Below are 21,055 nucleotides of genomic sequence, written 5' to 3'. Positions count from 1 at the left end.
TGAACCAGGAGGCATTGATGAAAGTTTGTAACAGAGACGAAGGAGCATGAATGAGCTAAATGGCAGGATGTGAGAGAGGCAAAGAAGATTCTAGAATGTGTAGCTTGCTGGGACAACACCTTGGCCTCTGTAAGGACTGAGACTGCAAATGGCAGCAAAAACAAGAGAAGAGGAGAGGAGAGGAGACGAGACGAGACGAGACGAGACGAGACAAAACCCTAAGAGGCAAAAGCAAGAGGGTCAAAAAGTCACAGCTAACTTGGGATACAGAGTAAGTCCAAGGCCAGCCTGGACAACTTAGTGAGACCATGTCTCAAAAATAAAAAGTAAGGGAACGGTTAAGGAAGGCACTGGCTGCTCTTGCAAAGGACCCAGGCTCCGTTCCTGACACCCACATAGCAGCTCACAAATGTCTGTAACTCCAGTTCCAGGGAACCTGATGCCTCCTCTGACCTCCACGGGCACCAGGCACATGTGTGGTATAAATATATACATGCAGGCAAACACTCATTCATAAAATGAAGTTTAAGGGTTTTGTTATTGTTTTGACTTGGGTTGTTGTTTTTTGTTTTTGTTTTTTAAGAGAAGGTGCAGCTGGTTGATAAAGTCGGTTAACCATCTACCCAAATAAAAAATCTTGGGGAGTTTCTAGGTTTGGGCCATTATAAATATTCCGGCTGTGAACATGTAACATGTATGTTCAAGCATACACATTTCCGCATAGAAATAAGTTTCCACTTGCCTGGGATCAGTGCCCAGCACAGTGGCCTGCCATGTGGTAAGTCCGTTTCCCATTCCCACCCGAGGCATATGCGTACTGCAGTCTCTCCGCGGTCTCACTGCCATGTGGCATTGCCACTGGGTTGGTTTTTTTTTTTTTTTCCTTTTTTCATGTTCACTGTTCTGATGGGTGCATAGTGCTGTCTCATTGCCGCCGTAATTTGCATTGCTCTGACGGCCAACGCTGCTGAGCATCTTGTGTGCTGATCTGCCAGCTACGTATCCTCTCCAGTGATGTGTCTGTCTTCTGCCCATTTTCTGCTTCACTCAGTGCTCTGCAGTGTTCGAGAACTCTTTGTATGAGCGGCCTTCGGTTTTTCTTTTCATCTTCTTCATAGGGTCTTTCTCAAAACAAAACATTTTTTTGATGTCTAAACTATCATTCTTTCTCCTAATATAAATCAAACATTTTCCTGTTAGGCATTTTAAGTCCTTGATTTTCTTACCCATCTCCCCTTCATAGTGGAAACTGAGCCACGCCCCCAGGTCCTCACTGAGGGACTCTAGGCAGGGGCTCTACCACTGAGCCACGCCCCCAGGCCCTCACTGGGGGATTCTAGGCAGGGGCTCTACCACTGAACCACGCCCCCAGGCCCTCACTGGGGGATTCTAGACAGGGGCTCTACCACTGAGCCACGTCCCCAGGCCCTTACTAGGGAATTCTAGGCAGGGGCTCTACCACTGAGCCACGTCCCCAGGCCCTTACTAGGGGATTCTAGACAGGGGCTCCACTCTGCTGCATCTCTGGTCTTTTTTTTTAACTTTTTATTTTGATACAATGTTTCATTAAGTTGCCCATCTGTATCCCAGGCATAGCTTTATATTGAGCTCCTCCTGCCTCAGCCACCCCCCCCACACACACACACACACAAAAACACCTGTGTGGATGCCACTGCACTCAGTGTTCTTAATTGTTTTGGCTTTTGTTTAGGTGAGAGGTCTAGGTCAGGTTTCCTCTTTTGTCAAGAATGTCTGATTGCTCCAGCAATTTATTGGAAAGCCAGCCTTTCTCCTTTGTGTTTGCTACTTAAAGCAAAAATAATGGAGGGACTAGACACATCTGCATGCATCTTTTTTCCAAGTTCTCCAGTCTGGTCCGTGCCATCTGTCTTATGACTGATACAGGCGTCCTCCCAGCAGCTTCAGGACATAAGTTGATAATCCCCATTTGGCAGAAGCAAAAGTGGGGCTCAGCAAAGTGAACCCCTTAGGCTAACATGTCTATGCCAGGAAGCAGTCTGGACAGGAGTCAAGCCTTAGAGTAGCCAGGGGTGACCCAGATCATCTCCTGGTCCAAGAATTGTGAGCTCTTCCAGATCATCACCATGTGGGTGATCCCTGGGGAGACACTGCCCACAGTCACAGTCATGGTCGGCGGGGGAGGGGTCAGCCTCCCTGGGACTTTCTCCTGTGATTCTAGCTCTTCCAAGCCCACACCTCTCTTCTTGGGGTTCCAGTGCCTTAGGCCTGGCCTTTGTGATTCATGGCTCTGCATCCCCTCTCTCTCCCCCTGACTTTGAGCTTGGCCAGGTGTCCCCAGCACACTCAGACCCTAAGCCACCGAGATTTAACTGTCACCCCACTCAGGTTACTTTTACTGTTCCATGAACAAATAACTGACAGGAAGCAGCTTCAGGGGGAAAAGGGTTCCTTTGGCTTACTATTAAGTTGGTACAGTCTGTCCTGGCGAGGAAGGCGTGTTTGCGGTGGGATGAAGAGGTGGAGAAACACGCGCTGGTGCTCAGCTTGCTTGTCTTCTCATTCATATCCATAGCCCCATCCCCTCATCTCGGGGGTTCAGGGAACCCAGGCTGGCTTTGAACTCATCACATAGCCAAGGACACTCACTCCTGAGCTCCTGCCTCAGCCTTCTGAGTGCTGAGGTTACAGGTGCACAGTGTCACACAGGCAGCTGTGGTGTGGGGATCGAGTCCAAACCAAGGCTTGGTGTGTGCAGGCAAGCACCGTGCCTACTGAGCCGCATCCCAGCCCTGAAAACTCCATGTGTTTACGACAGTTCATTTGGTTGGTTGGTTGGTTGGTTGGTTGGTTGGTTGGTTGATTAGGTTTTTGTTTGTTTTTAAAGACAGGGTTTCTCTATGTAGCCCTGGCTGTCCCGGAACTCTCTCTGTAGACAAGGTTGGCCCAGAACTCAGAGAGATCCACTAGCCTCTGCCTCTGCCTCTGCCTCTGCCTCTGCCTCTGCCTCTGCCTCTGCCTCTGCCTCTGCCTCTGCCTCTGCCTCTGCCTCTGCCTCTGCCTCTGCCTCTGCCTCTGCCTCTGCCTCTGCCTCTGCCTCTGCCTCCGCCTCCCAAGTACTGGGATTAAAGGTGTGCACCCACCCCACCCCCCCAGCTACTAGTTTGTGTTTTAAAAATAGAAGAACTTGACATTGCAAGTCCCAGGCTAGCCACAGCTACATACTGAGTCCCTCTCTTTTATTTATAAAAGAAAGTAGTAGTAGAAGGAGGAGGATTTTATAAGAAAGAACCAACAAATGAACACGCTTGGGCGAAGAGACAGCTCAGTGGTTAAGAGCACTGCCTGCTTTTGCAGAGAACCATGGCTCAGTTCACCACAACCACCTACAACTCCATTTCCAAGGGATCCACCACCCTGTTCTGATCTCCACAGGCACTGACCTCAAATGGGTCACATACTTACATTTAGGGAAAACACTTATACACATAAATTAAAAATAAATAATAAATCTCCAGGGGCTGGAGAGATGGCTCAGTAGTGGCAGTGGGTGCTCTGGCTTGGTGGTCAGTGCTCCCCATTCTACCGCCAGTTTCCTCCAGGGCTCGGGGCTTGACCTTGTGGGAAACTGAATAAATGGGTCAGTGCTTCTATGTCCCACCATGGTAGAGTATGTTTCCCTAGGCAGCTGGCCATGTGTGAGGGCAACCAGAGAGGTCAAGGTTGCTTGGAGTTAAGGCTGCTTTGGTAAGCCCCTTAAACCACAGCAAACTGGGCCCTCAGACAAACAGAAGTCAAGGATAGACTCTTAAATTCGACTGTGGTGTTACATGTCTTTAATCCCGGCACTATGGAGACAGAGGCAGGTGGATCTCTGACTCGGAGGCCGGCCTGGTCTACAGAGTGAGTTCCAAAACAGCCAGAACTACACAGAGAAACCCTGTCTCAAAAACAAACAAACAAAACCACAAAAGAATGGACCCTTGGATCCCCTAGTGCTCTGTCTCGATCTTCCTTTGGGAGAACATTAAGGCCTGGGCGGGGTCGTAAGAAGGAGATAGTCTGTCTTTTCTTGACAGGGACAAAGAATTGAGCTTTCAGAAAATGCAGTGTCTGTCGGGAACCTGAACTTAGTCATTAGGGAGGTCTTCACAGGCCCAACTAAGTGTGTCTTGAGGCCGGCAGTGACTAGAGTGTCGAGGGTCTCAGCACATCTCTCCTTCCTGCTGTCCTCTCCTGAGGTGAAGCCTGAGAGGTGAGGAGCATTGCCGTTAGTCACAGAGGCTCAGCTCTCCCTCAGTGTCTGTCTTAGTCAGGGTCTCCACTGCTGTAAAGAGATGCCATGACCAAAGCAGCTCTTATAAAAGACATTGGAGCTGGCTTACTGCTTCTGAGGTTCCGTCCATTATCATGGTATGAAGCATGGCAGCGTCCAGGCAGGCATGAAGCTGGAGGACCTGAAAATTCTACATCTTACCCAAAGGAATCAGGAAAAGACTGGCTTGCACATGGCTAGGAGGCGGATCCCAAAGCCCTCCCCCACAGTGACACACCTCCTTCAACAAGGCCACTCCCTATGGGCCAAGCATAGTCAAACCACCCCAGCATCCAAGACTTGTGTCATCAGGTCATTTGACCAGAGACACTAAAAGTAGACTCAAAAGCCATAGAAACGTGTTCGTTCTATATAGAAATGTGTCTCTCTATATAGAGGCAACCCAGAAAGGGTAGACTCAGGGAGCACTCCTCAAGGACTCCAGCCCTGGTCTCATCACATCTGCAGTCCCTTCAGCCATGACATCAGCTTCAGACTGGTGGCAAGAAGGCAGGAGCTATTTTCATGGTCTTCTTTTTTTTTTTTTTTTTTTTAATTGGTTTTTTGAGTCAGGGTTTCTCTGTGTAGCCCTAGCTGTCCTGGAACTCACTCTGTAGACCAGGCTGGTCTTGAACTCAGAAACCCATCTGTCTCTGCCTCCCAAGTGCTGGGATGAAAGGAATGCCACCACGGCCCAGCATCTTTCATGGTGTTCTAACACCAGGCCATGCCAGACCCAGAGGACGTGAGAGGTCATCGCTATTAGTGCTTTTCCATCACTGTGATAAGACAGCATTGCCACGGCAACTTGTAGAAGAAAGACTTTATTTGGCTTATGATTCCAGAGAGTTAGAGGCCATGGTGGTGCAGCAGACACAGCAGCTAGAACAACAGATTAAGGCTCACGACTTGAACAGCAAGCACAAAGAGAATGAGCAAACTCAGCATGGCTCTCGCCTTTGTACTCTCAAAGCCCGTCTCTGGTGACACGCTTCCTCCAACAAGGCCACACTTCCCAAGCCTACTGAAACAGCAACACCAGCTAGAGACCAAGTTTTCAAATGTCCAAGACTATGGGGGACATCTCAATCAAACCACCACATTGTCTTTTTAAAAGTGTGTGTGTGTGTGTGTGTGTGTGCGTGTGTGTGTGTGTGCGTGCGTGCGTGCGTGCGTGCGTGCGTGCGTGCGTGCGTGCGTGCGTGCGTGCTTCATGGCACACATGTGGAGATCAGAGGACAGCTTATAGGGTTTGGCTCTCTTCTCCTACCATGTGGACCCCAGGGATTGGACTCAGGTCATGAGACATGGCAGCATGTGCTATTACCCACAGAGGCCATCTCTTCTTGCCTTTCTTGGGAGCAAGGAGATGGAGGTGTTTGCCAGGAGCCACAGCGGTCTGGCCCTCCCACTTCAGTTAGGGTATGCTGGAGAGTCTGAAACTTACATTAACAAAGATGTGCTTGGGGTCTGAGGGTATCTAGTTCATTTGCACAGTATATGCCCAAGAGCAAGACTCTCAGTCAATCCTAGCATCAAAGCCTAAGAGAAAACAAAGAGGGTTGAAGGATGTAGCTCAGCTGATAGAACACTTACCTAGCTTGACGGAGCCCAGATTCCTAAAATGCGCTATCATGAGCTAGAGACTATAGGATCTGGAGTTCAAGTAAGTCCTCAAGGGCTAACCTGGGCTACATGAAACCCTGCCCCCCACCCCAAATCAAGCCAATCACAGGGGCCAGGAAATGGCCCTGACTCATGATATGGTGGGAGTGGAAAGTCACAAATATCTTATAATCTTAAAAGCCAGCATTTAGCCATAATTGTGCCATACACCTCTCCCTGACCCAACCCCAGTTAGACAGGCAAGGCCATACTCTGGCCTTGACCAGAGATAGATGGACACGGGGAGGTGTGGGGTGTTCGCCATTTTAGAGACCCTGGGACCTAGGAGAACAGAGCTGGTGAGTGAGGTACACTGAAGTCTCTGGCAATTGTGAGCTTTATTCTGAACACCAGACATTTTAGACTGTGAGGGTTAAGAAGAACTACACGGTAAATGTACCGTCGCCAGGATAAGAGATGCCATATGGCATATATACAAATAACGATAACCAGTTGGGGGCTAGCAAGATGGCTCAGCAGGTAAGAGCACTAGCTGCTCTTCCGAAGGTCCTGAGTTCAAATCCCAGCAACCACATGGTGGCTCACAACCACCCTTAATGAGATCTGACGCCCTCTTCTGGTACACCTGAAGACAGCTACAGTGTACTTAATGTACAATAATAAATAAATCTTCCGGCCGGAGGGAGCAGGGCCAACTGGAGCAAGCAGAGGTTCAGAGTTCAATTCCCAATAACCACATGAAGGCTTACAACCATCTGTTCAGCTACAGTGTACTCATACACATAAAATAAAATAAATCTTTAAAACAAACAAACAAACAATGGCCCGTTGAAGTAAGCTCACCCTATCTGTCACCCCTAGAAAGGCATGAGAGCACAATCCAAGGACAACTCTGTGGCTTTGAAGGCACTGGGGTCACTCTTGCCTTGGTTTCTTGGAGTTTTCTCACGAATGTTCAGGATTTCCCTCACACGACGCCATTCTTGGACCGTGTTCTGACAGAGGGGGGCTTGCTTTTGTGTCACTGTAACCCAGTGTCTGGCAGAGACAACTTGGGAGAATTGATCTCTGGATTCAAGGGCAGTTGAGCCATAGCTGCTTGGCCTTGCGTGCCTGTGGGAGTTTATGGGGGAAGATAACTGCTTCTGTCACAGCAGGCTAGGGAATCAAGGACAGTGTGACCCAGGAGCAACTGGATAGGATAGACCTCACCTCCCTAACTCCTGTAACCTTCCGAAATGGAGGCACCAGCTGATAATCGATCGGGCTTCTAAAACATGGACTGGGGTGGGGGGTGCGGGGGGGGGGGGGAGTGCTCCAGACTCAAGCCCAAACAAGAGATATGTGTAGGGAATCCCACAGTGAGAGAACTCCCTGTCCTCCACTACCACCTCCCTGAATTCTGGCCCTTGCCTGTGGTGTGAGATGCTGTCTGGGGGCATCTCTGCTCTTTCTCCACTCCTCAACCTTGACCGTGATTCTCAAACACAAAGACTACAGCTTAGCCCAGTATGTATCATGGTACCCACTGGTAATCTTAGCATCAGGGAAGGTGGAGAAGCAGATGTTCAAGGTAATCTCTTGCTACATAACCAGATCCCAGCCAGTGTGGGCTACATGAGATGCTGCTTCAAAATACAATACAATACAATAAATACATAAATACAATAAAATAAATAAAATACAATACAGAAGCAAAAGGGCGGAGGCAACAGGATCTCTAAGGCACCTGCTGCCAGCGCTTGACAACCTGAATCCCGTCCCTAGAACCCATGTTAGAAGGAGAAGACAGATTCCTGCGGTGTCCTCTGACCTCTGCCTGTGTGTACAGTCACGTGTGCTCACACGTGCATAAATGTGATAAAAATATTTTTAAAAGAATGAGTTGTTAACCTAAAAACAACGAACAAACAAAAACAAACAAACCAAAGCTCAGTCAAAGCTCTTGCCCAACTGAAGGCTGGCATCTTCCTCCAACTGGTCCTAGTCTGTAGACCAAATATCTCACCTCCCTTTGTGTCGCCTCCTAACAGCTAGGGAAACTGAGGCCCTGGCCTAGGAACTAATTATAACTGACTAGGCAAGAGACAACAGTGAGGTATGAACCCCACACTCTCCAGCCTGGGTCGGCTATACCCACCAAATGCTGCCTGATTTGCCTGGCAACCTCAGAGAGAAGGGAGCCTGCAGTGAGACTGGGGCCAAAGCACCCAGAAAGGCCAGGGAACCCCCTTCTACAGCCAAGAGGCAGAACCCTGAACAAGCAGGGCTGTGCACCCTCCCTCCTTCAGAAGCCTGCTCTGCCCTGCACTCCCTGTCGCCACCACCTCCCTGGCAGACATCCCGGGCAGGCGAGCCTCTTTGCTGAGCTTCAGTTAAGAGCAGATAGCCTTGCCAGCAGCTCCTTGCCTCCCATCCACAGCAGAGTCTCCTGGATGTTAAAAAGCCACTGGCAAGCGGGCAATGGGCTCACGCGGTGCTGTCCCTCCGGGACTTTGTTCACTCTCTGCTCTGCAGGTACGCAGCTGCCCCACACCCTCTGCTGTCGTTTGACCCTCACTTTATGCACGATGGGATGTCCAGCGGTGACTCCTCATCAGGTGGCCTGACCAGCCAGGAGAGCACCATGGAGCGCCCAAAACCAGGTAAGCCCCAACACCCCCTGCCGCTTCCCAAGGGCTTCTCCCTGAGAAGGCACAGGTGACCTCCCTTCTCAGCTGCGTTTGGGCCGTGTAGACTATAAAGCCACGCCATGTCTACTTTGTTTATGTGCTTCTGGATTCTGGGACTTGGTGTCATGCTAGTGCAGGCAGCCACACGACTGGATGTAGCGTGGGATTTCTGCATCTACTCTTCCGTTGTCTGAGTACACCCCACTCTGGTACTTGAGGGATGCTACGGGGACCAGTTTGAGGCTGCTTAGGAGTGTCTCTCTGTGAGTGTCTTCCTAGTGTAAAACAGCTAGATTGTGTATTTGACTTTATAAGAAACTGCACCAAACTATACCCCAAAGTGCTGAACCATTTCCACACCCACCAGTGACATAGAAGCACTCTATGGCCGTATGTCCTTAAGCCTTTCTATCTGGGCTCCTGGGGTGGACTTAGAGTGCTGTCACTGTGTCATTTTCTTTGTCTCTTTCTTTTAATTCAATCCCACTGAACTCACGTATTCATTCATTTATTTATTTAGAAAGATGTATGTTATGTTATGTTGTGATGCGATGTGATGTGATGTAGCCCAGGCTAGCCTCACACTATGTAGCTGAGGATAGCCTAATATTTCTAATCCTCCTTGTCCATGCCTCGTGAGTGCTGTGATTACAGGCATGTATGACCACACCATCAGCTTAATTTCCATTTTTCTGACTGACAGGATTGAACATTGTACACACACACACACACATGCACGCGAGTTATGAATTCTGTACCTGTACCACTTGAGTGAATACTTAAACAGTCTCTTGTAACAACCTTGTAACTAACCCCTTTGAAACCTGACGGCCTCTGGTGAGCATCCAGGTGGGTTCCAAAGGAAGATGAGAGACAGAGAGGCAGAGTGCTTCTGGGAGGTGTTGAGGGCTCCCAGGCAGCCAGGAAGGGTGTCTTCATCCACATGCCCAGGATTAGCAGAAGGGAGGACTGCGTAGGTGTCCTGAACCAGTCAGTGGTTGAGCCCAGGCAGGAGCGTTAGCGTGTCCTTGCTGTTCGTCTCTCGGCTACCTTGAGGGCTTGTGACCCCATTTGGCCCTCTTCAGTGGGCTGTTCTGTTCCTGCCTGGTGCTGCTCATGGATCTGTGCTCTGTTTCCAGGACAGATTTGTGTCTTTTTATTTTCCCACTCCGTTCAGAAAAGGAGAGAAATATGTTACCTGGCTCTTTTAACACAGCAAATTGCAAAATGGGGAGACTTGTCAAGCATTCAGCAGAGGCCCCATCAGTCTCCGCTGTTCTCCCTTCTGTTCCCTAGAGTCCCAGCCTCCTCTTCCTTCCTGGGACCTTAGTTTAAGGTGACTAACACCTTCCCTGACATGCATACACGTGCATACACATGTATGCCAGGAAGATCTATGCTGAGAAGTCATCAAGAAGTTTAGAACACGTGGAAGACCCAGGAAAGGGAAAGCTTTAGAAGAGCACCAGGCTATCGACCTAAAGCAGCGGCACACACAGGGCCTTGCCAGCCTCCCTGCCGAGAGAGCCATGACATCAGCAGCCAAGTTTTGTATAATTGCCCTAAGCCTGGCATTGTGCTAGGTGCCCCACGTTCCCTTCTGCTGAGTCACAGCAGCACCATGACTGCCAGGTACAAGAATGAGGCAGGCAAGGCACAGAAGGGTTGTCACTTGCCCGAGGTTGCTGCTGGTGGGTGGCATCATTGGGATTTGAACTGGAACCAGTTGGGTCGCCCCATCATCCACAGGGTGTGGATACAGCCACTTGTTTCCGGTACCACAGAGCACTCAGGTTAGCAAAGTGTCTCCTAGACCCAGGCCCATCCTCCTTAGCAGGAGGAACATGGGTCCTGAGGTACCCGGGAGGCCTTCACGGGCTTCAACTGCTGTTGAAAGCTCATGCTGTCATGGGCCTGGCAGTAAGTTCCGGGTCAGACGCGGATCCTCTACCGTGATCCAAGCCCTTGGCAGAGTCCATCTCCCCTCCAAGGAAGGTTGGAGGTCTGAGTCACGCCTACCAGGCCTGAGGACTGCCCATCCTTAGGACACTGTGCAGGCCCTTGTGGTCACTGTTGGTTGTTGCTGGCAGGCCCCAGAATGGTGGGGAACTAGATGGCAGAGACTCTGACCTCCACGTCCTGCTTGGCAGTTTCTCCCTCCCTGACCTCAAGCAAGTTACTTGATCTCTCTGAGCGTTGATGACACCCTTCTACTCAAGGTGGTTCTCGTATCTACTTCAGTAGTGCTGGCCCTGCCCAGCAAAGTGATACATGCAGCCAGGTATGGTGGTGCGTGTCTAGAGTCCCAACATTGGAAAGGCTGAAATAGGAGGGTCAAAATGAGTCCCAGGCCAGCCTGGGCTCTATAACCGAGACATTGTCTCAAAAACAAACAAGGGGCTGGCAAGATGGCACTTGCCACCAAGCCTGAAGACCTTAATTCAGTCCCCAGGGACGTGGGCAGAGACACAAACAAGTGATGTAATAAAATTTTTAATAAATGAATACAAGGCTAGGGAGTTGACTCTGAATAAGAGCAGTTGCCACACAAACCTGATAACCTGTATTAAATTCCTAGATCCCATGCAAAAGGCCAGATGTGATGGTGCACATCTGTAATTCAAATGTGGTTGTACTCCAGATGTGGTAATATGCACTTGCAATTCCAGCATTCCTACAGTGAGATGGAAGACAGAGACAGGAGATTGCCTGTAGCCTCAGAGCAGCTAGTTTGGAGTGAAGTTCCAGAAAGAACAAGAGGGACCCACATCTGCTGGGGATGGGAGTGACTGACAGCCTTAATCCCAGCTCCACATCAATATAGTGGAAAGAGAGAACCAACTCCCAAGAGCTGCCCTTGACTTCTACACATACGCCATGGCACTCAGGCACCCATACTCGCACATGCATCAGTAAGATTCCAGTCTCTTCCGTCAGGAAGGAGCTGTTACACGGCTGCAGCTGGCCAGTACTTGGCAGTGCTCAGCCTCCTCTGGGGATGAGTTAACCACATGAAGCTCAAAGAGTGCTTTCTGCCACATAGTACATGCTCATCAAATGCCCCTGCCCCTGAGTGCTGGCGTAGGCCTGCACTGATAGAGCCTGAAGAGCAGACGGGTTAGCCAGTGCAGGACCATGCAGCCGCAGTTAGAGAGGAGTACCAGGCCCTGACCTGCATCACCCCTAACCACCAATGTGTCTCCTCTTTTCCTGCAGAGCCTCTGTGGCACGTGCCGGCCCAGGCCAGGCTCTCCGCCATGACTGGAAGCATTGGCAGCAAGCATCCCTCCAGGCAGGACGCAGCTGGCAAAGATTCTCCCAATAGGCATTCCAAAGTGAGTCACTCCTACCCCACCCTACCCTGCCTCGCCCTGCCCTGCCCTGCCCTGCCCTGCCCTGCCTCATTCAGGGCGTGAAGCCTGCGATGGCTGGTTGCTGGCGGGTTGCTGGCTGCTGGCTGGCTGGTGGCTTTCCTGAGCACATGGCTGTAGACGGCTGGGCAGCTTTTCCTCTGGGTGTGGGCTCATCCTCAGCCATAGCTACGATCCCCTCTACAGGGGCTAAATAACATCCTGGCTCCAACGCTCAGCCGAGTAACCTCTGACAAATCCTTTCCTCCTTCTCTGTGCCACGGAGGTCCTGGTAGGCAAGTACTGTGCCTGCAGCCCCTGCATTTCAGAGACCTTCTGCCATAGAAAGTCAGTCTCTCCCCAGCAGGATGCAGTGTGGCACAGGGTGAGTCAGGGACTCAGGCTCCCTGCTGTCACTTGCTTGTCCTTCAAGGCCTCCAAGCCCTGTCCTGGGTCCCTTGCTAGGACCTGCATTGTTGCAGCCAGTGGTAGGGTAGAAGGAAGAGGGGGCTCAAGGAGGAGATTTTTCAGCCCAGGACAGAAATGGCATGAGTCACCCACATGCATTGCTATGGGTAGGGCTCCATCCCTGCAAAGAAGGCTGGGAAATGGAGTCCTGTATGTCCAGTTTGGTCTTGACGACCTCGTTTCTCAGGCTGAGCATTGGGACCATACAGATGAAGAGGACAGAGGAGCCACTGTCCTGAGGAAGCTGACAACCCAATGTGGGTAGCAAGCCCTAAGTGGGCAGAAGCATAATAGCATGTAAAGAAAGCCTAGTGTGGCCTTAGGTAATACTCACCAGAGCCCTGGGAGGAGGCGTCCTAGCCAGCATCACTACTGCTGTGCTGAAACAAAACCAGGGAGCCGCTCAGAGAGGAACAGGTCGCTTCAGCTTACACTTCCACTGCCCTGGTCGTCACCACAGGAAGTCAGGGTAGGACTTAAACAGGGCGGGAACCTGGAGGCAGGAGCTGATGCACAGGCCATGGGGGGAAGGGGGTTGCTGCTTACTGGCTTGCTCAGCCTGGTTTCTTAGAGAACTCAGGACTACCAGCCCTGGGATGGCACCATCTATGGAACTGGGCCCTCCCTTCAATCACTAATTAAGAAAATGCCCTAGAGGCTTGCCTCCAGCCTGGTCTTACGGAGGCAATTCCCTCCTCACTGTTGACTCTAGTCTCAAGTCGACATAAAGCCAGCCAGTGCAGAAGGTGACTTTGAATGAAGTCAGAACGGAACCATAAAAAGAGCTGAGAGAAAAATGTCACAGACAGGGAACAACAAGTGCAAAGGCCCGGAGGCTTGTTCCTGCCACATCCAGAGAACACAGGAGACTCGTGTGGCTGGAGCAGTGATCTAGAGAGACAGGGAGGCGACATTAGATACCAGAGCATGAGTCAGACCACTGAGGCCCACGAGCTGTGGTAAGGACTCCGACCTGTGCCCTAAAATTGCCACAGGAGAGTTCCAAGTAGGGGAGGAGGGACGTGATTGCACACAGATGCTCACAGCTGTCCTCTGAGCACATATTGGGAACAAATCTGGATAGGGAGATAAAGAGGAATGGGCAGCAGCGGCCCCACGGGGGACGGTGCCAGACAGGACCCAGAGAGAACAAAGGAGGGTGCCAACCTGACAGCTCCTTCGTGTGTCTGGAAGATATAGGCAGCAGGTTTGCAGAGCTGGTGCTGAAAAGACTCGAGGAAGGAAGGAGCTGGGGTTAGAAGGGAGCCCCAGACCTCGGTTTGAGAAACATTCAGTTTGAGATACGTCAGTCCAAGCATCAGATGGGGCAGGACTTCTAATCACACAGCCACTTTACAAAACTCAGGCTGGGAGAAAGTAACTCCTGTCATGTAGAGTTACTGTACCAGTAAGGGAGGAGCCAGAATATGGATGCGTCTGGCTCTGGGTTGCAGTGTGGGCAGAGGCCCCCATCCCTGGAGTCAGGCAGACACACCTGCCTTCCTTCCAGGGCGAACCTCAGTACTCCAGCCATTCCAGCAGCAACACCCTCTCCAGCAACGCCTCCAGCAGCCATAGTGATGACCGATGGTTCGACCCCCTGGACCCCCTGGAGCCAGAGCAGGACCCCTTCTCCAAGGGAGGTTCGAGTGACAGTGGCATCGATACCACGCTCTACACCTCCAGCCCCAGTTGCATGTCCCTAGCCAAAGCACCGAGGCCCACCAAGCCACACAAGCCTCCCGGAAATATAGGTCTTTGTGGCGGGGGCCGAGAGTCGGCCGGGAGACCCCACCCTGTGGACAGACGGCGGGAAGTGTCCCCTGCACCTGTGGTGGCCGGCCAGAACAAGGGCTACCGGCCGAAGCTGTACTCTTCGGGCTCCTGCACTCCTCCAGGCCTGGTGGGGGGCAGCCGAGACCCACCAAGGCAACCCAGGTGAGAACCCACACCCCTAATTTGAGATCCTTCTCCAAAATACACTTGCTGATAACTGTGCTTGCAGAGTTGGGTTGGAGAGCTCACGCCACATACCCGTCAGGGAGACAAAAGACCAGACAGGGAGAGCAGCTCTTGGCTGTCTGTCTGTCTTCATCTGTCTCGGGTTCTCTCTGGCCCTCTGTCTTCTCTCTGCTCTCTATGACCGATGGTTTTAACTCTGTGAGGAGTTTCAGATCTTATCTATCACAGGTGTATTTATGCAGGTCAAAATAGTAGGGACTTAACAGTCTTCCAACACAATGCCCAGAGTGGGTAGAGTAGGCCGCCGCCACCGCCGCCGCCGCCTGCTGGGTGGGTCCCAAGGACTGGTCTCTGCCTTTGTGGACCTCAGCTCTTACCATGCCGGTGGCTGTCAGGTCTCAAGATGGGGTCAGAGAACAAAGGCGAGTTACAGCATCTCTGCCATGCTCCTCTGGGTGGAAAAGGCAAATGCGTCCTCAGAACCACCCACAGCTGGTGGTGTCATGTGACTGTCCCAGCTGCAAGTGGGTCTCCAAAGGCCCACTGTGGCCCTCCAGCCTCTGGCTTTGAGCCATAGTCTCCAGACCCACTCCTGATCAGCCCACCCCCAACCCTGAGTTCTGCCTCGGTAGGCTGGGTGGGGTGCAGGAAGATGCATTTTCTTTTAAAGCTCGTAGATGTGGATAGACATGGTGGTCTCAGGGCCACGCTCTGAGCAGCACAAATAGGAAGGCAGATAGGGAGAGGCAAGTACCTCAGCCCTGAGTCTGAACCCACACACTTAGTGCGCCTGGGAAAGCAATGGACAGTCTGCCCAAGAAAGGGAGGCAGTGTTCAGTAGAGGGACCAGCTTGGTCCCATCCCCGTGCCCCACTGACATGCTTCTGGAAGCCACAGCCTCTCTGCCTAATTGGCCTGAACCCAGGACTTCCAGAAAAGCTCAGGCCTTCCTGGGGTAAAGACTTCCTGCATCTTTGCCTGTGAACCTGGGGCCTCCATAACCGCATGCCTTTGTTTCATTTCTTTTCTTCTTTAATGTATTCATTTATTTATTTTGAGACAGGGCCTCACTATATAGTTCTAGCTGGCCTGGAACTCCCCAAGTAGTTTTTGAACTCACAGTGATCCACCTGCCCCTACCTTAAGAATGTCAGGATTAAAGGTGTATGCCACCATATCTGGCTTCTTTTTCTTTTCCTTTTCCTTTTCCTTTTGTTTCTCTTTTTTAATGTGTTATGTATGTCTGTGTACCACACATGTGCCTGGCATCTAAGGACACCAGAAGAGGGCATCAGATCCCTTGGAACTAGAGGTACAGATGATTGTGAGCCACCCTGTGGGTTCTCAGAATTGAGCCTGGGTCCTCTGGGAGAGCATTCAGTGATCTTAACCGCAGAGCCATCTCTCCAGCTCTAAGCTATTGATGGGTGCAGTCTCAGGACCACACTCAGAGAAGCTCACGTGGGAGAGAGCTGTGTTTCTGCATAGAAATAGCTGGGCTCCAAGCAGTGGCTCTCATTAGCTGCACACCTTGATCTGCTCCAGTCGTAAACTGAGGAACATAGCTCCCTCCTTGCTAGAAGGATTTCATGATTTCCCCCAAGGGTCTCTGACAGATTTGAAAACCATCATGGCTGTACTGGGGATGTAGCATAGTAGGACAATGTTTGCCTAGTATTTGTGAGGCCCAGAGTTCAAATCCCAGAACCACAAGCAGAAATAGGAGAGCTGGGAGAGAAAGAAGGAAAAAAAAAAAAAAAACCCCAGCAGATTGGGAGTGCCTGAGTCCTCGATTCCCTCCTCTGAGGAGCTCCTGACTCTGGGAGCCCAGGAGTGTTGCCATGGAGACAAAGAAAAAGGCAGCATGAGGGTGCTATCTTAGGCTATCTTCCTAGACAAGTAGTTCTCACCTTCTGACCTCACTGACTACCTCATTCATTCATTCATTCATTCATTCGTTCGTTCAACATACATTTCTTAGAAATCTGTGCTGCCCCAGGTAACACTGCCCCACCCCCACAGGTGACAGACAGTCTCCAGTTATCACTCAACTGTGCCACTGAGCGGTGCCAGGATGTGGAGGCAAGAGAGCATAGCAGGGCATTTCCAGCCTGGTGTGGGCCCTGTCCTTGGACATTGGTGGGAGCTGGATCTGGTAGCACAGGCCTATCATCTCAGCTAATTGAGAGACTGAGGCAGGATGATCACAAGTTCAAAGCCATCCTGGTCAACTTAGTGAGACCCTGTTTCAGAACAAACACAGCAACAAGTTAACCGTGGGCAGGAGGTGTAACTGGAGGCCTCACTGTCAGGCTGATCTGGATTCAACCCCTAGCACTGGAAAGAAAAATTTTGTAGGGTTTTGAAATCCATGATATAAAGGCAGTAGTGATGCCAGGCGTGGATAGTGCGTGAGGCAGGGGGGTGGGAACAAATTACCCCATAGCTGAGAGAAGTATTTGCCAAACCCAGAAGTGGAGGGAGTGGGGGGGAGAGCCCCACTATACAAGTGGCCCTGGTGGTTGCTAGCTTTAATTTGCATATAGACAATTGATGCTAATTGCAAGTCATACTTATCTACTCATTAAAGCTGCTTCCTGAAGTTTTCTCCTAGGCAACGGGGTTTTAGTGTGGAACAGCATTTCCCAAAATGGGGTGCCTGAGGTGATCTGGGTGCTGAGAGGAGGGAGACGCTGCCTCTTAAATGGATGTGGATTTCCTTAGGAGGCGGCAGCGCTTCTCGCCCACCCCTGATCTCACAGACACTGCCCTGGACCCTATGGAAGATGAGATGGAAGGGCTTCTTGCTTTCTCCTCTTCTGTGTGTGTGGTGGGCAGTGGTGTTGGGGGAGGAGGAAGAGGAGGACCTGTTTTTGAGATTGGACCTTACTCTGTAGCCCTGACTGGCCTGTAACTCAGGAGATCAGGCTGGACTCAAACTTGTGGTAATCCTCCTGCCTCTGCCTCTGAGATGCTAGAAGTATACCTAGTTGCCACCACACAGTGTTAGAAATGAGATGATTTTAAGAAACATCTCGCTGGCGAGATGGCTCAGCGGGTAAGAGCACTAACTGCTCTTCTGAAGGTCCTGAGTTCAAATCCCAGCAACCACATGGTGGATCACAGCCACCCATAATGAAATCTGATGTCCTCTTCTGGTGCATCTGAAGACAGCTACAGTGTACTTATTTATAATAATAAATATTCGTACATAAAATAAATAAATAAAATCTCTTAAAAAAAGAAAAAAAGAAACATTCAGCCAGTTGTAGTGATCCATCCCCATCATCTCATCCCAGCACAGGGAAGAGCTGAGGCAGGAGGGTCTGTGGCAAGGACATGAGTCTCACACACGCACACACACACGACACACACGACCCACACAATACACACGTAGATACACCACTCACACACTACATACATATACACCATAAACACACACACACCACAGACATACATACCACAACCACACACACATACACACACCACAGACCTACACACCACATACATACACACACACAGACACCACATACATATACACCACACACACACACACACCACACATACCACAGACATACACATACACACACCACACAACACACACGTAGACACACCACCCACACACTACATACATATACACCATAAACACACACACCACAGACATACATACCACAACCACACACACATACACACACCACACACCACAGACCTACACACCACACACACACACCACACATACCACAGACATGCACACACAACACACACATAGACACACACACATGACACACAACACACACGTAGACACACCGCCCACACACTACATACATACACACCACAAACACACATACACGACACACACCACAGACCTACACACCACATACATACACACACACACACACACCACATACATATACACCACACACATACACACCACACATACCACAGACATACCACATATACACACACACATAAGACACCACACACACACCACAGACATACACACCACACACACACACCACAGACCTACACACTGCAACCACACGCATGTGTGAGTGAAGGTGGTGTTCCAGTCAGTGCAGCAAGTTGGTGGTGTTGTCCCACTGCACTGAAGCCCTCAGCAGCTACTGTCGTGGGTATGGTCCTTGAGAATGTCAGACAGCGTGGTACTTGAACCCAGCACCCAGACACGGGTGAGGCTCTTGTCTGCACAGTCCTGTTCACGAGAACCCTGTGCCCTGTCTGCACCTGCCCAGCACTTGCCATTTATTCATGAGCAGGTGCATGTGTGCCAGGCCCAGTGTTGGCTGGCCCCAGGAAGACAACAGGCAGATGGTAGCAAAGTCATGGATGAGCCGCAGCAGCAGGCATCCTCAGAGGAGGCTGGCCAATGTCTTCAGTCTGCAGTTTCATTACGTGTATTACGTTGTATTTTGTGTGTGTGAGGGTGGGTATAGGGGGTGTTGCTGGGAATCAAAGCCAGGGCCATGCACAGTCTAAGCCCCACAGCTCTGGCTGTGGACGTTGACCTAAAAACAAACTAAACAATCCAGACCTGGTGGCACAGGTGCTACTAACCCCAGCGCTTCGGAGGCTGATCCAGAATTGTCACTTCTGGGCCCGCTGAGGCTACAGAAGGAGACTTGCCTCAAATCTGAAGGGCAGAAGAGAAAGATGGGGTTGTAGAGAGGTTTCTCACAAGTAGGAGATGAGGGTACAAAGGGTGGGACCCGGGTAAGAGGGTTGAGCTTCATGTCACTGAGCACAGGCCCGAGGGGCCAGCGAGGTCACTCAGGCACTCCATTACTGAGTGTGAATTTGATCCCAAGGGCTAAAGAAAGCCAGGGAAGGTCTCAGCGGGAGGAGATGGGAGGATGTGTGCAGCTTCCAATTGTGTGTCAGCGTACATGGCGTACCACGCGTGAAAACGTCAGCGGGTGGCGTGATGAAGTCAGGCTTTCTTACACCTTTACGTGGGTTACAGGAATCAAACTCAGGTCACAGCTGGGCGGCGGTGGCTCACGCCTTTAATCCCAGCACTTGGGAGGCAGAGGCAGGCGGATTTCTGAGTTTGAGGCCAGCCTGGTCTACAGAGTGAGTTCCAGGACAGCCAGGGCTACACAGAGAAACCCTGTCTCGAAAAAACCAAAAAAAGAAAAAAGAAAAAAATGGTCTATGGGGTAAAACAGGAGGTGGAGTCCCAGGAAGGGTGAGGCTAAGTCACTCAGAGATGGCACAGGCCTGGAGCAAATGTCCAGGGGGTGAGGTGAGCTCTTGCTAGTTGCTGTAAGTGAGGAGCACTGGCCACTCTGGCTGGAGGGGATCTCAGACCAGACCAGACCAGACCAGACCAGACCAGACCAGCTCAGCTTTCCTCGGCAGTGCTGTTCTAGATACCCCCGTGCTCCAGGGAACAGAGTCCAGTCCTCCTTCATGGGGCTGACATTCTGCTGCAGAGAGGAAACAGATGGACAGACAGACAACAACCAAGTGAGACACAGATGGCAATCAAGGCTCAGGAGGGAAATAGGCAGGCAGTGTCTTGATTGGCAGCCAGACAGCTAAGACTATTGTACCTCGCCGGCCTGCTCGCAGTACTCTGGGAATGTCTGGTGGCCGGGAGACTGAGGTGGATCCCCAAGGGAAGCGTGGCAGGAGGTGTGAGTAGCAGGGTGGCAAGAGGGCTGCTCTAGCAGGCTCACTGCTGTGGTTAGAGCTAGCATCTGGTCCTGGAGGGTGTGAGAGCCAGCGAAGGTGCCTGAGCCCCTAATCTGGCAAACATTTTTCTAAAATATCACTCTGGGGGCAGCCTGTAATCACAGCACTCAGAGACAAGAAGAATGTGAGCGGGAGGCCGGCCTGGGCTAGACAATGAGATCGGTCTTTAATTTTAGAGGAAAGGTGGGGCACTGTAGTCTTCTCTGAAAGAAGCAGGCTGTTTAGGGAAGGCAGGACAGAGAGCAGAATTTGAAAACTGCCAGGAAGAGATGAGCTGGCCATGCCCAGAAAGGCCCCATCCTCTTGCCTGGCCCCAGCTCTTTTCTTCAAAGCCCACAGAGCCTGTATCTGCTTGTGCAGGTCCGTGACTGCAGCTACTTCACAGATATTAGCCCACCCCACCCACCCCAGACATTCGTCATGGGAGCCCAGCAGCCAAGCTCCCTGCCAGGTGCTGGCACCCGTCGTGGGCACCTGAAAGGCCCAGCAAGCCCAGGCACATAACTACCTGGCCCCTAAGCAGTACACATGCCAAAATCTTTCAGTTTCCAGAGCAATTTGTCAGTCAGCTAAGGGGATCTGAGACTCTGTTCCACGTGGAGCTGACGCAGCTGGGCGTTCCCAGCAGGGAGGAAGCACGTGGCTCTGCTTCCCGGGCTGCGCTAGCAGTCTCCGAGTCTGTCTGGGGATCCATCTCGGGCACAGCCCTCAAAGGTAATCTGGGGGTCTGCTGGGGCCCACCCTGCCTGTGTCGGAAGACTGGAACCACACATGATAGATCTGTCAGCAAGGGGGAAAAAACCCAGACTATTTTCCTAGAATGCTAGGGGTTGAGGGAGTGCCTGAGGTCTGTGGGCAGAGGGGCAGTTCAAAGGCCCTGCGGTAGAAACATTCCCGGGTATTTGAGGGATAGCCTTGTGTAACTGCTAGAAAAGACAGGCAAGTGGAGAAACTGAGGACACAGGAGG

General features: G+C 51.2%; 1 protein-coding gene across 16 annotated transcripts in view; it reads left to right on the top strand.

Annotated features, from left to right (window-relative positions):
* The window catches only part of Sipa1l3 (signal-induced proliferation-associated 1 like 3), a 198,790-nt gene that overhangs the window by 156,542 nt on the left and 21,193 nt on the right, over positions 1 to 21,055 (top strand). For all 16 annotated transcript variants that reach the window (XM_011250732.3, XM_006540405.3, NM_001081028.1 and 13 more), the window contains 3 exons: positions 8,438 to 8,565; positions 11,809 to 11,927; positions 13,921 to 14,348. In XM_011250732.3, coding sequence (XP_011249034.1) covers positions 8,438 to 8,565; positions 11,809 to 11,927; positions 13,921 to 14,348 — 675 coding nt within the window. The remainder of the gene's footprint in view (positions 1 to 8,437; positions 8,566 to 11,808; positions 11,928 to 13,920; positions 14,349 to 21,055) is intronic.

Source organism: Mus musculus, chromosome 7 (genome assembly GCF_000001635.26).
Source record: "Mus musculus strain C57BL/6J chromosome 7, GRCm38.p6 C57BL/6J".
Classification (NCBI taxonomy): domain Eukaryota; kingdom Metazoa; phylum Chordata; class Mammalia; order Rodentia; family Muridae; genus Mus; species Mus musculus.
This window is presented reverse-complemented; position numbering and strand designations above follow the sequence as displayed.